The 17,369-nt window shown below is 47.2% G+C and overlaps 1 protein-coding gene across 13 annotated transcripts in view; it reads right to left on the minus strand.

The window, feature by feature from the left end:
- Positions 1 to 17,369, minus strand: part of MAPT (microtubule associated protein tau) — a 95,178-nt gene that overhangs the window by 44,802 nt on the left and 33,007 nt on the right. For all 13 annotated transcript variants that reach the window (XM_081804777.1, XM_081804781.1, XM_081804780.1 and 10 more), the window contains exon 2: positions 301 to 459. In XM_081804777.1, the coding sequence (XP_081660903.1) occupies positions 301 to 442 (142 nt within the window). In that variant the 5' untranslated portion in view covers positions 443 to 459. The remainder of the gene's footprint in view (positions 1 to 300; positions 460 to 17,369) is intronic.

The following is a 17,369-nucleotide window of genomic DNA, read 5'->3' on the forward strand; positions in this document are numbered from 1 at the left end:
TAAAGATTAATCGATGTGGCTGAAGACTCAAGTGAGCACCCTGTATTCATCAGACTGACAAACCCCCTGCAGTCCTTGTCATGCTGCTGTTCACACATGTCAAACTCTCCTTTGGAAAGGTATTCTCAAAGAGCCTCACATTTTGAGTTCTCTTGGCCCTTTCAAATTAAGAGGCTTCACTCTGTTGACAATCCAACAGAAGTATTTAAAATTCCTTTTAAAATGCGCACCCCTCCGGCCAGCCCTTCCCGGAGCAAGCGCCTGAGCGTGCTGTGTGTGCGTGCATGGCCATGCACTCACCTTTCAGGCCATGGTCCACGTCCCCTTCGTGGTCTTGCAGTAGGGTGTAGCCCCCCTGAGAGGGGAGATCTTTCCTCTCCCCCATCCCGTACGCCCCAGCATGATCTTCCATCATGGTGAACTCCTGGCGGGGCTCAGCCATCCTGGGTCAAGGCCCACCTGGGGAAGGGAGATGGGGAGGATGAGTGGGGCATGCTGAGCGGAGGGACCTACACGCTTGGGGGGTGGGGTCGGGGAAGGGAGAGAAGTGCCACCTCCCCAGGGGGTCGTAGAAGACAACTCTCCGCCTCCCCATCCCCTCCCCATGGGATGCCCAACCTCATCCCATGTGCCCTGTTTACCTGTATGGGCACATTTTTTTTTTTTAAGATTTTATTCATTTGACAGAGAGAGACACAGCGAGAGAGGGAACACAAGCAGGGGGAGTGGGAGAGGGAGAAGCAGGCTTCCCAGGCTTCCTGCCAAGCAGGGAGCTCAATGCGGGGCTCGATCCCAGGACCCTGGGATCATGACCTGAACCACCCAGGCGCCCCCCTGTATGGGCACTTTTAATTCACCTGTATCACATCCAGTCCTACTCAAAACCACCAGGTGGGCAGGTCCAGCGGGCCTGACTTGTTAAGCCCAGCACTCCTTCCACTTCATTAAAATATAAATGCTGCTGACTAGTAGCTTGATTTTAAAAATTTTTTAATGGAAAGCGTAAGACCAAACAGGAGAGGGAAGACATCAGCAGGTAAGGAAAATGAAGCAGTGGCTTTTATTTCTAACCCTTTAAAAATCTCAGCTCTGTCTTGATTTATTTTACATGTATTCAATTGATTTATTACATAGTTACATAAGTATACATAATAAATACACACATGTAAATGTAAGTATATGTAAGTAAATATATATAATAAACACAAGTTGACTTATTTTACATGTATTTATTTATATCTTTATAGTGTTTTGTTATTTATATCTTTATAGTGTTTTGTTACTTTTTGCCCCAGATTCATGTCAGTTTTTAATTTAATTAATATTTTAACTTGAGATAATTTTAGACTTACAGACATACAGATAATTTTAGACTTACAGACTTACAGATAATTTTAGACTTAGTAAAAGTAGCCCAGAGGATCATTTTATTATTTCTAACCTTTTGAAGTCCCTTTCAAATATATTTGCCTATGTTATCCTTCTATCTTTCTGACTTTTTACATTGTGCTTGTTTTCTTTTAATCTTTCCTTCTTATAATTGTAACTTTTATAATTTATCATAATTTTAATCTAAATTTAGTCTTTATTTTCATTTTTAAAATGTGTGCTGCCATTTCCCCTTCTTTAATTGCCTTCATTTATGTTCTTTCTTTTATTCTAATCGGATGTAAACATTACTTAAAAATAAAATCTTAAAAAAAAAAAAAGAATGAGCTCAGCAGGACCTCTGCTGTCTGGGTAGCCTGGCCCCACTTAGGTATTTACCGCCTATAGAGAAGGGGCCTCTTTTCATTCTGACCGAGGACCCTGTGCCTCAGGGAGCTCTTGGCAAAGGCATCGAAGATTGAGGTTCTTCAAATCTTTGACATCTCCCCAACGATGAGCAGGATTTTATTTTGGGCAGATCAGAGTGCCCATTCATCCTTCAAGGCTTAGGACTTGGTGGTGATATTCTCTAACCTTAGATATGCTAATGGTCTGTTGCCCTTAGAAAGTCCCAAAACATCAGAACCCCTCTTCTAAGAGGGACCAGTTATCTGAGAAAACTATTGCTCCCCACCCAGCTCTAGGAAGTAGCATCTTCCTCGCTGGTGGAGCCTCTCAGGGCGTCCCTGATCACCACCCAATGGTTTGTCCCCGAGACTGGTCCATGAGTCACTTCATCTGGCTGAGTCATCAGATGCCCCACCCTGGAGTGGTGGGATCACCCCAGAAGCTCAAGGCCTCCCAAGCTGGCTGGAGACACTACACCTGAACCAGATGAGCCAGGCTAGCCAAATCAGGTTACCCCGTGCAAGCTGCAGCTCAAGATTCAGTGAATGCTAAGTTTAATGAGCTCTGTGGTTTTGTCCTTTAGATTTGATCAATTCCTTTCAATGAATGACCAAGTTTCCCCTCCTGGAACATGGTAGATGGAGGTGTACAAGTAAAAATCTCATTTACTGGTTTCCTCTTTTATAAAATGCCCGTTTATATCCTTTGCACCTCTGTTCAGATCTCAGTGCTCATTGTTATGACTTGAGTGGGCTCTTCATACATCAATAACATCAACCCTTTATCACATTTGTGGCAGATAGTTTCTCCAGTCAGTCACCTTTATTTTGGTTCCTGATGGCTTCTTACCAGCAAGGCTTTTTTTTTTTTTTTTAAGATTTATTTATTTATTTGAGGGGAAAAGGGCAAAAGGAGAGGGAGAGAGAATCCTCAAGCCGACTTCTCACTGAGTGTAGAGCCTGACTCGGGGCTCGATCCCAGGACCCTGAGATCATGACCTGAGTCGAAACCAAGAGTCAGCTGCTGAACTGACTGAGCCGCCCATCGCCCCTGGCCAGCAAGCTTTAATAGTTATATAGTCACATCTATTTTCCTTTGTGATTTATTCTATTGCTACAGCACACAAAGATCATCGATTTTTTCTTTTTTTTTTTAAGACTTTTACTTTTTTACTTTTTAAAGATTTTATTTACTCATTTGAGAGAGAGAGAACACACGAGGGGGAATGGCAGAGGGAGAAGCAGAAGCAGGCTTCCCGCTGAACAGGGAGCCTGATGTGGGACTCAATCCCAGGACCCTGGGATCATGACCTGAGCCGAAGGCAGATGCTTAACCAACTGAGCCACCCAGGCGCCCCTCATCAATAGCTTCTGCTACGTTTTCATTGATCTAATTCTTTACATTTGACTTATTAATTCATCTGGAATTTATTTAGGTGTATGACATGAGGTGAGAATCTAAACATTTCCTCCCAAATATAATAGTTAAACCAACGGCCCAGCCCTAGTCATAGAATCTGTCCTCTTGCCCAAGCAAATGAACCAGCTACTCTGCCCCACTTATCTGCCTGTATTGGTGTTAAAGTTGCCCCCCACCCACACCCCCGAGTGAAACTTTGGATCTCAAGTCTTATTCTTTAGGTGGCCATGGACACTCTCATTTTCTTTTTCAAAACTGTTTGACCTTCTGGGGCGCCTGGGTGGCTCAGTTGGTTAAGCGTCTGCCTTCGGCTCAGGTCATGATCCCAGGGTCCTGGGACAGAGTCCCGCATCGGACTCCCTGCTCAGTGGGGAGCCTGCTTCTCCCTCTCCCTCTGCTGCTCCCCCTGCTTGTGCACTCTCTCAGATAAATAAATAAAATCTTAAAAAAATCCAAAAAACTGTTTGACCTTCTTGCATGTTTTCTCTTGCAGATGTCCTTTAGAATATTTTTTCTCAAATTCTCAAAATTCCATTGGGATTTTGGCTGGAATTGTGTCATGTGCCAAGATGATAAAAATTGCTCTCTTCAGAATATTTAGTGTTCCTATTGGAGGAGCATAGTGTGTCTTCCCATTCATTCTGGTTCCCAAATCTCTCTGGGTGGAGGTGGGGAACGTAGGCCTGCACTTCCCTGGTGGGGAGGTCACTCTTGATGTCTTGCCATCTTCTGTGCTGACTTTGTGAGTGGGACCCTCACCCTCATCGTGCTGATGATTTATGAAGGGATCTGGGTTTCTGCAGTGGAGTGATCAGGCTGCAGTTCCAATGCCGAGACTGGCCCAGAAGTGACAGGTTCCCCTTGAGGTCTCCGGGGAATAAACACAGGAAATATTTTCTAGGCCTCTCTCTATCAGACAGATGTGATCCCTTAGCAGAAAATCTCTCACTCAATGAACTTGTGAAAAGAAGTTGGCAGAGTTCAGGAGAGTTTTGCAGAAGAATGCAGGGGTGGGAGGGGGCATTCTCCTCTTTTCTCTACTCCTGAGGTCAGTTTGCCCTCAATCCAGTGGTTGGTTGCTCCTATTTTAAAATCACCGGTTTTCGAGAAAGCATTTCTTCCAAAGGAGCCCGGGAGGTGTGAGACGCTGGGGCCCCGCATGCACTATATGGTTCGCCACATTCTGCTCATGGTTAAGTCATGAAGTCCCAAAGCCCACCCTCCACTTATGCCCTGAAAAGGGGGGGCTCCCCGATTAAAGTTCTCTTCTTCCGACAAATGGTACAGCCACACATCCCAGCCCTAAGACTCTCAGCCAAAGACAGCAGACTGGAAAACACAAAAATAAGCACAGCCCTGAGGTGGGTACACAGCCCAGACTAGACTCGGTCACCACCCCACGGATCCCTGTAATCTAAGAGGGACGCACAGACGGGAAAATAAACACATAGGGAGTTGTTTTCCGAAGGCTACCCTCTGCTTTCTTATTCTTCTAAATCAACCAATTTCTCCTCTCTCTCTCTCATTTCCTACCTCCTATTTTCCCAGGCAGTGACTTAAAGGCAGTGGGGGGTAGGAGGTAAGCAAGAAATTTTAGGAGAGGCATAAAAGTTGAGTTAAATCTGTAAACTAAAAAGGGTCATTTTTTAGGCACCCTTGGGGAAAGTTCCTAACTAGAGAAAACAAGAGCCAGAGCGTCCTGGGGTCTGTTCCTGTCATTCTGGAGCTGAGCCAGCTTTGGCCTGCGAGGGAAGGCGCCTTGTCCTGTGAGAGGTCACATTCCCAGCCCCACGCCACCTTGCTGATGGACAGAGTCAGAGTGGGGCAGAGAAGGGGTCAAGTGTCCACAGGGTGAGAGGCACAGACAGACAAAGAAGATATACAGGTGAAGACAGGATAAGGGAAAGGCAAGGGGGTGAAGGCACAGGGAGGGATGAATCCCTGAATCAAATCATGACTGCTGCTACCCAGTCTTTTATTATTATTATTATTATTATTATTATTATTGAGGAAAAAGTCACACAATGGAAGATTAACCATTTTAAAGCCAACAATTCAGTGGCATTTAGTACATTCACAATGTGGGCAACTACCACCTCTAACTAGCTCCAAAACATTTTCATCACCCCAAAAAGAAACCCTGTGCCCATGAAACGGTTTCTCCTCATCCCCCCTACCCCTACTCCCTGCCGGCCACCCGTCTACTTTCTGTCTCCATGGATTATGTATTTCAGGTAACTGAAATCATTGACTATGTGGCCTTTTTTGTGACTGGTTTCTCTCACTTAGCATAATGCTGTCAGGACTCAGGGCTTCATTTCTTAGTAAGATTCCACTGTATGGACACACCGCATTTTATTTATCCATTTACCCTTTGATGGACACTCATGGTCTTTTAATAAATGACAAGTTTGGAAACAAGGTAAAATAGAATTTTTTATTGTGACTTTTACCTGAAAATGGTGAAACTGGGGTGGAGGGAGAAGAAAGGTGTGGGCGGGAAGGGGGGATGACGGAAGAAGGAGACCGGCAGGGGGCCCCAGACAACCTTCAACTTCCTCTTCACTTTGCCAAGGCTGGGCCCCCATGGGGCACAGGGATGTGTAGGTGTTGTGTAAGTGAGGCCATGCCCCAGCTCCTTTCTGCTCGCAAAGAATGAGAACTTCCGAGGCTGCAAGGAGCCAATTTTCTGCCTGGCAGAGATCACGTCTTCTGTGGAGCTTACCTGAAGAGGCACCTCTGTTTTCTGATCATCCCAGGCTGCCCTCGGAAGTGTCCAGAGGTGGATGAGGGAATCCCAGGCACCTAGTCCAGCTGAGAAGTGACTTCTGGAAGGTCACCAGGGGACTCTGCTCACTATTTGGAGCGCATTTACCATTTTCCTTGACCCTTCCCCATGACAGAACATCTAGGTTCACTACAAACCCGTGAGGTTGGCAGGACACAAATCCCAGACAGGTAAAGGCCCCCAAAGGCTAAATGACTTGCCGAGGACCATGGAGGCAGTCTGGAACCTGACTCAGATTCAGATAGGGCTCCCTTGGCCCTGCTGTCCTCTGGGACACAGATTCCTGGCAGTTTGGTTGCCTCTGTGTGCTCCCCATCCAGGCCTTTCCTCCTGCACGGTTCTCCAGGGGGTCTGTAGGTTTATTCTGACCTAGGGTGGTCTTTACCTGGTGTAGATGAAGATCAAATGGCCTTCCCGCACCTACTGCCTGTTTCCTGTTCTTCCTAATTGTCTTACCCACAGCATTGCAGTTTGGTAATGAGTAATTCAGGTTCTAGAAAGCTCCTTGGGTAAGTAAGCCAGGGCAACACTGCCAACCCTTTTGGCAGCTTTGGAATATTAATAGCATCTGCTTATGTGAGCCCTGTCTATAGCCAGTCACAGGGACTTCAGAGAGAGAGAGTGAGAGAGTCTCTCTGTAATACAACAACCTCATGAGAGGAATCATTGTCCCTGCTTTCTGGATGAGGAAACAGGCTCGGAGAGGTTCCATAACCTGTTGAGGGTCGCACAGCTAGGAAGGGGCAGAGCAGGGTCTGAACTCGGATCTTTTGATGTTCAGACCTATCTCTAGGCTACTACGTCCCAACAGACTGTTCAAAAAGCACAGCTCTTTTCTCCCGTCCAGCACTGGTCGACATGACGGGCTGTCTGGGCTGGAGGGAGAGCCGAGGGCAGCCGGCGCCCTGGGCGCACCGCGCTCGGAGCCCCACGGACGGAGTTTCGCGTGTCTGAACCGCACGTCCCTCCGCGAACCCACCTCGAAGGCGGGGCTGGTCCGGGCCGAGGGGCAGCCTCGCTAGGGGGCAGCAGACGCGCAGCCGGCGGCGGCGGGCTTCTGCCCCAGCAGCGACCGCAGGCCCGGGGGTGCCCGCCGTGACTCAGCGCAAAGCCGAATCGCCGTCCCGTGGCTCCGTCCAGAAAGAGGACGTTCGCCCTCGGAACCCCTCCGCTGAAAAATCCCACACTGCAAATAGAGAGTAGTGCCGATGCCCAGCTTTGCCAATCTGCCGAAAACACTGAATTGCACCCTTTAAAGGGTGAATTTATAGTACAGGACGTATCTTAATAAAGCTGTTATTAAAAAAACAAACACCCTAAATGGACCTCTCTCAGAAAGCTGAAGATCCAGTAGAGATAAATCTAGAATCCAAAAATAACCTTACAATGAACTTTGTTCCCCAAAGTTATTTTTGGCTTCTGCATCCCATTTTTCCTTTGCTCTGGTCCCTTTTTTGCACCATCCGGAATGTGTCAGTGCACTCGGGTGGAAAACAGAATTCCTCCTAATGACAGGAGCCATGTTTCAAGTGCCTCCAGGTATTGACTCCCATTTAACTCATACACCTGACTCCATTATTACGCCTCCTTCTACAGAGGAGAAACTGAGGCACGGGAAGGTTGAATAAGTTGCCTCAGGTCTCACAGTAGGCACGTCATGGAGTCGGGGTTCAAAGCCCAGGCAGCCTGGCACCAGAATCTGACCTAAAATGTTAAGCACACTGATAATCGTGATCGAATCAAGCAGTGATGGAGATGCCCACTTTAGTTCACCTTGCTCAGCTGAACTAAAGCTTTTTACCTCGAAAATGTCCTCGTCATATTTACACTCTATTCTTTAATGCTTACGGTCCAACTGTTTTACTTTAAGATACAGAGATTAGTGAAAGGGCACGAATATAGGTCTCCTGGGCTGAGGCGGAGTCGGGGCCCCAGGCCATTAGGAAGTCCCTCTACTCGGGAAGCTGGGAGCCAACTGTACGCAGAGGAAGAGAAAGAGCCTCAAGGGTTTAAATCAACACCCCCTTGAGGCTGACTCCTGGCAACTTCGATGCTTCAGGCACCCTTCACTAACAGCTGGTCCCAACTGTGAGTGTCTGAGGAGCTGCCTCTCTGTCTGTGCTGCCCCCCTTCTCCCCTGCCCCCCACAGGTGGTACCCAGCACGGAGACAGGCACAGGGACGTCCTCAGGAAGACGTGCATGAGGGAAGGCTCGTGGCATGGCAAACCTCAGAGGAGCTCTAACGTGTGAGATCATGGCCACATCATATCAGAGTGTACCACAGAATGTTCTAGAACCAAATCTGAACAATAATGACAAATACCCAGATTTTAAGCATAACTGCCAAATTAAGAGGAGAGAAGATAAAGGAGCCCACAGAGAGGGAAGACTTATGTTGGTGAGAAGAAAATGGAATAATCCTGGGCCTCCATCCAAAGAGAACAATCAACGGTTGTATGAAAGCATGAATGGAGGGCGCTTTTTGGGGGGAGGTGGTGCTGTTGTGTACACACAATGTGTCATGGCTGATGTCAGCTGGCTAATGTCCACCATCGTAAGAAAATTCAGATTGTGTCTGAGAGGACAATTCTAGTTCTAAGCCTCAGATTTCTGTTTTAATTTTTTTTTTTTCACTAAAGGTTTCTCTCCTCCTTTGTAGTCACTGGCATAGAGAAATAGTTCTGTAACATCTGGCAGGGTGACAGATCAGGCTTGGGTGGGCTTTGTGTTCAGAACTGTGGTCGCTTTCCCTCCAACCCCCTTTCTGATATGTTTTCCATCAGTCAGGTTTCAATGGGAACGGCGCTGCTGTGTGACATCTTGATGGGTGGTAGAGACAGGTTGCTGAGCCTCTGTCCTATTCAGGAACCACCAATGTCCCTGGCCACCACTTTAATTCTACCTGAGATGAAACCCCTGAACTCAGAGCACCAAATGGATAAAGAGGAGTCTCTTCTGATATCAAAGCCAAGAAAACAAGAGCAAAAAATTGCTTTTCTTGGGCAAACCACTCTTAATTCTTAAGAGAGAGAGAAACAGAGAGAGAAAATGTATTGTTTTATAAAAGTGATTCATAGGGGCGCCTGGGTGGCTTAGTCAGTTGAGCATCTGACTCTTGATTTTGGCTCAGGTCATGATCCCAGGGTCCTGGGATTGAGCCCCGAGATGGGCTCTGCACTCAGCGAGGAGTCTGCTTGAAGATTCTCTCCCTCTCCCTCTGCCCCCTCCCCGCCCCGCACATGCACAAACTCTCTCTTTCTCCAAAATAAATAAATCTCTTTTAAAAAGTGATTCATAGTCATTATTTAAAAGTCAAATACAAAAATGTGAAGGAGCAAAGCAAAATAACATGATATCTCTCCTGGGCACGCATAGAATTTTCTCTAAATAAGACCATATTCTGTAGCCTATTTTATTCACTTAATAATATGGTATATTAATAAGCTTTATCTTATTTTTGGTTGATCTTTAGTGGATATAATTTGTAGTGCTGCTGCTCTGTCTTCCAGCTCTAACAGGCAGCATAGGGTCCACAAACCAACACAAGATTACACTTAACAAGTGCCGGGGGGAGGGGAGCTTTTAGGGCCTCCCCCCACCTTTTTTAGCCATCCATAATCTTCCCCTTATAAGAATAGATATATCTAGAGCCAGGCACTCTTTACACATTTTATCTCATTTCATCCTCATAACAACCTATGTGAAGTAGGAAATATTATTTTATCTCCATTTTTAAAAAGATTTATTTATTTATTTGAGAGGAAGAGAGAGAGCAAGCAGGGGGAGGGGCAGAGGGAGAATCTCAAGTGCGGAGCCCAACATGGGGCTCGATCCCAGGATCCTGAGATCATGACCAGAGCTGAAATCAAGAGTCAGACGCTTAACCAATTGAGCCACCCAGGCACCCCTCTTATCTCCATTTTTGCACTGAGGCTCAGTTGCCCAGGGTGGGGCGGGGGATGCGTGTGGCTGAGTCTGCAATCTTAGCCTTCACTGGGTGGGTTTGACACTGGGTGGAGACCTCCATCAAGGAATCATGAAGCTCCACTCCAAAGCCCTAATGCACATCATCTCAGCTCCATTTTGCAGTTGGGGAAACCGAGACACAGAGAGGCTGGGGGACCTCCAGAGGACCTAGAAGTAGTGGCAGAGCTGGGGACAGAGTCTGGTGTGTGGTGATTTGCTGGAAAGCTCAGCTAAGGAATGGGAAGTCGCCTAGAGTGTGCATGGGAACTGAATGTGGGCAGGGCTGAGCGGGGTCTTGGACAGGAAGACAGAGACAGAGCCATAGCTGATGAATGGGCCTCCTCCATCAGGCTCTTGCCTCAGCAACGCCTTGGGAGCTGGGAAGCCTCTCAGAGGCACCCTGGGCTACTTGCCAAAGAGCATTATGGGTTCTGAGAAGCACCTGCTCCTCCATTAGCCATTCCTGGGACTGATGGATGGCACTCAGGTATCCCTTTCTCAAGGCACTTTGAGAACACTGCCAGGCCTCACCCTCACAGCAGGGTCTGGGGAGGCACCCTCCATCCTGCCCCCTCCATCCTAGGCCCAGAGGTGAGCCTGGAGGATCCCTTGCTTCACTTTCCTCACCCCTCCGCCCCCTGGGCTCTCCTGTGAAGCGGGGTCTCCAGATCTGGAGAGGCTATCTTTGTGTCTACCCCCACAGGTGCACCAAGAGGCTGCTCAACCACAACTCCTTTGCTTTTTTCTTTTAAGATTTTATTTATTTATTTGAGACAGAGAGAATGAGAGAGAGAGAGAGCACATGAGAGGGGGGACGGTCAGAGGGAGAAGCAGGCTCCCTGCCAAGCAGGGAGCCCGATGCGGGACTCGATCCAGGGACTCCAGGATCATGACCTGAGCCGAAAGCAGTCGCTCAACCAACTGAGCCACCCAGGCGCCCTGCTTTTTTTTTTTTTTTTTAAGATTTTATTTATTTGTTTGAGAGAGAGAGAGTGAGAGAGAGAGAGCATGAATGGAGGGAGGGGGAGAGGGAGAGGGAGAAGCAGACTCCCCACTGAGCATGGAGCTTGACACAGGGCCCAACACAGGGCTCAATCCCAGGACCCCGGGATCATTACCTGAGCCGAACACAGCAGCTTAACTACTGAGCCACCCAGGCGCCCCCACCCCAACTCCTTTGTGACATGCATCAAGTCCAGCCTTGTCAGTTGAATGAACGCCTGGACTCTCGGCTTCTGAGGGGCAGGCATCAGCTCCACACCTTCCTGAAGGACCCTTGTTCTTGGCTCAGCTCTCTCCATGGATTTGGGTGGAAAAGACACCTGGTGTGAGTTAAAAGCCCTGGGTTCGAGGCTCAGTGGGACCACTAGCTGCTCTATACTGGGCCCGTCACTTGCCCTCTCTGTACCACGGATTCTTCATTTGTAACAGGGCCATGAGGACACGTGTCTCACAGGGTGACTGTGGGGGTCACTGAAAACATGCACGTGAGAGAGAGCACTTTAGTGAACTGCCATGTTCTAGACTGATGTAAGGGACTGTTGTCAACACAGGGGAGATATGAGCAAGGAGAAGGTATCTGAAGGTGGGGAAGAGGAGGCTTACCACGAAGGGATAAGATAAGGGGCCAATCTGAGGGCCTTGGTCTGTGCCTCTACTCCAAAGGAGGGGGAGTAATGGCACAAAGATGTGAGAGGCAGCGTTGAGTCAGCCCAGGGAGAAGAGGGGAAATGAGGGGGTCCTTCTGGGGAGGTCTCAGAAGTGGTGGAGAGAAGGTAAATGCCAAAAGCAGAACTAAGGAGTCTGAGCTCCACATTCCTCCCAGTGCAGGCATGGAGAGGATGTGGCAGGTGACTGGGGAGGGATGAACCGTGGCCCCAAAGTCTCAGCTTGCTGGGAGCAGCCCTGGAGCCGCGAGGGAGGCCGGAGTTGGCGAAGCCACTGGAATGACCAGAAATGGGCTCCTTTTGCCATGACATTTCATTAGATGGGAACAATGGGGAAGACACAGAGGGAAGAGGAGAATGAAGAAGGAAAGCGGTCGTGTTTAAGATGTTTTCATTTCTATTTTTTGAATCTGAGGACATCTCTGGAAGACGCAGGGGAGAGGAGAGTGGCGGGAGCCTGTCGCTAATTAGCAGCTGTCCCTCAGTAATGAGCGGCCTGAACTCAGCATTGTCTCAGAAGGACAGAAAATAAACAGTGTCCTTCCAACACACGTAAGAAATGCCACAGCAGCCCAGGCAAACCATCCCTGAATTCCTCCTTTGATAAAGGTGCCCCGACACGGCATCAGGGCCCCTGTTAACGACAGTACAGCACAGTGGGCATCAGGCCAGGCTGCCACTTAGTAGCTGGGTGACCTTGGGTGAGTCACACAACCTCTCAGAGCCTCCACTGCTTTGTCCGTCAAATGTGGAGCTTAAATGAGTTAAAATACGTCAGGTGCTTAGAACCATCACTGGCTCCCAGAAAACGCTCTGTAGGTGCCACCTGTGGTTATTATCATGACAACCGTATCACCCATTCATTTGGCCAAACCTTCCTGCGTCCTGTTTGTATTTTTCAGACCAAACAGCTTCTCAGGGCACAGAGCCCCACCCCACTTTGGATCTAATGACACGTGGTGCCCCCTTGGCCCTCCCAGTGCAGCCTCCAGCCAGGCAGGGCAGATGGTGTACCCAGTGAGATCATCCCCTGGTCCCGTGACGCCTGGAGACAGGGCCAAAATCGTGTCCTGGGGCACCCTGCGTGAAGCTGACTCCTTTGTAAGAGGGATGGGGGAGAAAGGAGCACACTGGCATGGAGAGAGGGCCATCCTGCATCTACTAAGTGAAAAAAGCAGCTTTAGAAACGTGGTTGTACAGAATTTTTGTAAACGAAAAAATAACATATATATGATAGGGCAGACAAAAAGTCCTGAAGGCTGAACAGAGGTTTTCTCTGGGAAGGGAAGTGGAATTAGGGAGACTTTCTCTTGTTGGTGTCTACGTTTTTGTTTTATTATGTTGTTTTATAAATATATATTATGTTTATAATCTGATAAAAAGCAATAAATACAGTCCCGTTGTGGCAATGCAAAACACCCTTGTAAGAGTCAAGGACTTTTCCCACAGTGTCCTTCTCTGATTCACGTGTCATAAAGTGCCCTCAGCCACTGGCAAGGCCAGAGGGACAGGTTGCCAAGACACTTAACATTGACTCTAGGCATCAGGACCCCTCTGTGATCAATCACAGAGACAGAGGCCACTTAGGGTGACAATGTGCAGGTGGGGTTCTTACCTGAGGCCGTAGGAGCACCACCAGACATACCGGACAGGGGTGGAGGCCTATGGAGCCAGCGGGGACCCCTGGATGAGAAAGGTTAATATTCTGGGAGAAAGATAATGAGACCAAGGGGTTGGCTTTGCTCACTGAAAGTTACACATTTAACAAGAAAGCCACGGATACCTGGGCGTGGGACTCTGATGTCACAAACCCTTGCCTATCACAAGTGTGATTCTCTAAGATCCAGTGACGCGTGAGGGTTGATGTGTCTACACTCTAGAGAGCTGTCACTGTTCATGCATTTATATCCACCTTGTTCCGAAAGGAATTTAGAGAAGCAGGGATGTGAGGAGCCCCACAGAGCCGAAGCTACAGCCTTACGAGCCCTAGAAAATGTCACTTCCAAAATGAAGTGTGTTCTGTAAGATCCCATGGCTAGGTCAGAATAGAAAAATAAAAGCTCTTTAGATAAAGGGGAAACCAGACAATTTGCTGCATCTCCTGAGACTGGCAAAATAGTTTCAATATTTATCAATAAGATGTTTCGTTTAAATTAGAATAAGGAAATGCAAATATTACCCGGCATGGAACCCCGGGTCATGCCCCTCTGATTTGGATAAAATCATTATGCTTGACAACGTGGAGTATCCAGCTGGAGCTGGAGAAAATGGATAATTGTACAGAATAAAGAAATTATCTTGAAAGTAAAAATTTAAACATATTAAACAAATTTAAACAGGTATACAAATACATGGATCAATTAAAATTGACCCATCAGAAATTCGGATCAGGGAGAGACAGGAAATCAAAGCCAGGGCACACATTTAGGTTCTAGGCTCCAAGAACATATTTCAGAAAAAGCCCAGACACAAAATGTCCATTATCCAGCAGAAAGGTGTGGACAATATTTATGTTCAGAAACAGAAATTATAGTTCAGGAAGGAAGAAGAGAGAATGACTCAATTTCCATCTAAAAGAGAAAAAGTTGGCAAGGAAGACGTACAAAACACTTGGAAACATAATAGGAAATTAAATTCTACTTGGAGAACGAGAAAGCCCTATACCCTGGGGGGTGGCAGCCAAGGGGAGACTCTGCACACTGGTGCATCAGTCATCAAGCAGGAGAGCAGGAAAGAAGTGTGACCTGATGCGGTCATCCCTGTCTGTGATCTGAGCTGCTTCTGGGTCTTCGCAGTGTCTCCAGAATCACCATCAGAATCAAAATCATAAAGGAATACTATAAACCACTGAACTGTAACTTTAAATAGGTGAATTTTATGGCATGCGAATTATATTAATAATGATGTTTTCAAAACACAAGAGAGGCTCAAAATTAAATTTTTCTCTCTTTTTTAAGATTTATTTATTTATTTTTGTGAGAGAGAATGAGAGTGCACGAGCTGGGGGAGGGAAAAGGGAGATGCAGACTTCCTGCTGAGCAGAGCCCAACGAAAGGCTCAATCCCAGGACCCCAAGATCATTACCTCAGCCAAAGGCAGACGCCTAACCCACTGAGCCACCCAGGCGCCCCTGCATTTGTTTTTTTAAACCACTGGAAACAATTCAGTTCTTAGTGTGTTGCTTGGTATGGGGTAGGTAGGTGCTCAATATACCTTCACAAATGGATGAATGAAAGTGTGTGAACTGAGAGCCACTCACCGCACCTGGTCAAATGATGGGTGCTGCCCAAACTACTAAACTCTCTCTCACATCCGGGCCTTGGCACGTGCTGGTCTCCCTGCCAGGAAAGCCCTCTCCTCCACTTCCCCGCCCTCTGTCTGGCTAACTTCTACTCAAGCTCCAGGCTTTATCAAAGCACCCCTAGAAGCACTTTTAAGCAGCCCTTCCTGGCTCTGCCAAAGCCCTTAGGTGTGCCCTGATGAACACTTGTTGCACGGTGCTGTGGTTCTCTGGTTACCTGGTGCTTGTGCTGGATTGTTAATGCCCTGAGGATGAGAGGGCCATGCCACCTTCTTCACCATTGTGGCTTCAGCAGCTGGCCCAACCCTGGCACGAGGAAGGCCCCCAGTAAATTGGTGAACAAATGAGTGTGTGGGGCAGGGAGATGGGTTTTGGTGGGATGTAGGGGGAGATGGGTCAACATTAATTGCTAACACTTCCCAAGCTCACAGCTCATGGTCTGTTTCAAATCTGACAGCCAGTCTGTTCTCTCATGTGGGCCACCCCAGTTCCCTGGGTAACACACATACCTCTGACATCTCACTGGAGAGAATGGTCCCCTGTGATCAGAGAAGGAGCTCAAACTCTCCCACCCCTTTGTAAACCTCAAGTGAACAAAACAAATGAGATATATAACTGCTCTGTCGACTGGGTGTTGGGCTAACCAGGAATGACCTTGAGTTTGTCATCTTTGTCATCAAGGTCTCTCCTGTTTTTGTTCCTTCTTCCCCTCCCCCCAAAACAGACTTTTCTCCAGGTATTTTTCTGGGAGCCCCTGCTTGGCCAGGATGGATCCATATAATCCTGGGTTCTCAAGCTTGGAATGGGCCTTAAAGAAAGAGCCCCTCTATGGCACAGAGAGGTGAAGTAACTTGCCCAAAGTCACACAGCTGGTCAGTGCTGAAGCTAGGATACAAACCTAAGTCAGGGGGACATTTCACTGAAGATACCCCAAGTAAGGCAGAAAATTCATTGTTTTCCATAACATCAAATCCATGCATTTGATACTGCAGGTCAAATGCAGTTCCGTTTACTTAGAAAATACCACGACGTCTTTGCCATAAATACAGAAACTTGTAGTATACAGGCTGTCTTTGCCCATTTCATAGATTTTACAACTCACTGTTCTCTCTGAGTCCCCATCACAATACTCAATCTGTGCTTCCTATCAGGGAGGAGAGAAATCATCTGATTCCTTCAGACTATACCAACGATGGAGAAAAACATGAGAAAGTGAGTTCACTGAGAGGACAGATCACTTTTTACTGAAGAAAAATAAGGACACGAGAATCTGAAACATGCTCAGAGAGAACATGTCAAGAAAAACTGTCCCCACTGCGGGCCATGCATGAAATCCAAGGCTCTTCTTGCATGCGGCCCCAGGGACATTTTGGGAGTAGATGTGCGTGCTCTGTCACTGGGTCCCTGGGGGCTCAGGATGAAGTCACATCACATGATTATCTGTTAAGAACCTGTCACCCTTCAATTCCTCAGTTCAAGAGAAAGAGCAGAGTAATTAGAAACCACGAAGAAGACCATTTACAATTACAGCACTCTGTACTTCCTTTTTCGTTCTTGTGGCTTATTGTTTGGACAGCATTTTCCAGGGAGCCGTGAAATGTTGACTTATAAGCAATACCCAAGGGACCAAGAGTGTCTAAACACCCCAAGCCAGTGATTAAAGGCTTATTTTAGGTGAAAAAATACAAAATGAGATAAGATGCCCTAATAGGATGCAAAAGGAACTCATCTTATTTAGGAAAACCTGGTTAAAAAAAAAAAAAAAGTGCAATGTGACCAAAGGTATTATCAAATATGATTCAGATTCTTTGTATCCTAATTTAGATACTTATTGCACTCCTTCTAGTTCTGGTTTGAAAAGTTTAATTATTAAATCTTCTCTTAAGTAAAACTATGCATTTGCATTTAGTTAATGTGAGAGACAGAATAATGGCCTCTCAGAGATGTTCAATATCCTAATCCCCAGAACCTACGAATCTGTTACTTCACATGGCAAAAGGGAAGTAAGATTGCAGATGGAATTAAGGTTGTTGACCAGCTGAATTTAAAATAGAGTGCTGATCCTAGATTATCCGGGTGGGCCCAACATAATCACAAGGGTCCTTTGACATGGAAGATGGAGGTGGGAGAGTTGGTATCAGAGTGATGTGACCTGATAAAGACTCAGCTGGTCAACACTGGTTTTGAAGATCAGTGGGGCCATGAGCCAAGGGATGCAGACAGCTCCAGGAGCTGGAAAAAGGCAGGAAAGCAGATTCTCCCCCAGACCCTCCAGAAAGGATTGCCGCCCTGTCCACACCTTGATGTTAACCCAGTGAGACCTGTGTCAGACTTCTGAGCTCCAGAACTTTCAGACAAACATTGGTGTTGACTTAAGGCACTAAGTTTGTAGTAGTTAGTTACAGAAGCAAATAGGAGCGGGCACTTGTGGGAGAGAGAGGCTCCTTTTCC

Source organism: Leptonychotes weddellii, chromosome 15 (genome assembly GCF_054177405.1).
Source record: "Leptonychotes weddellii isolate Sample4059 chromosome 15, ASM5417740v2, whole genome shotgun sequence".
NCBI classification, from domain to species: Eukaryota; Metazoa; Chordata; class Mammalia; order Carnivora; family Phocidae; genus Leptonychotes; species Leptonychotes weddellii.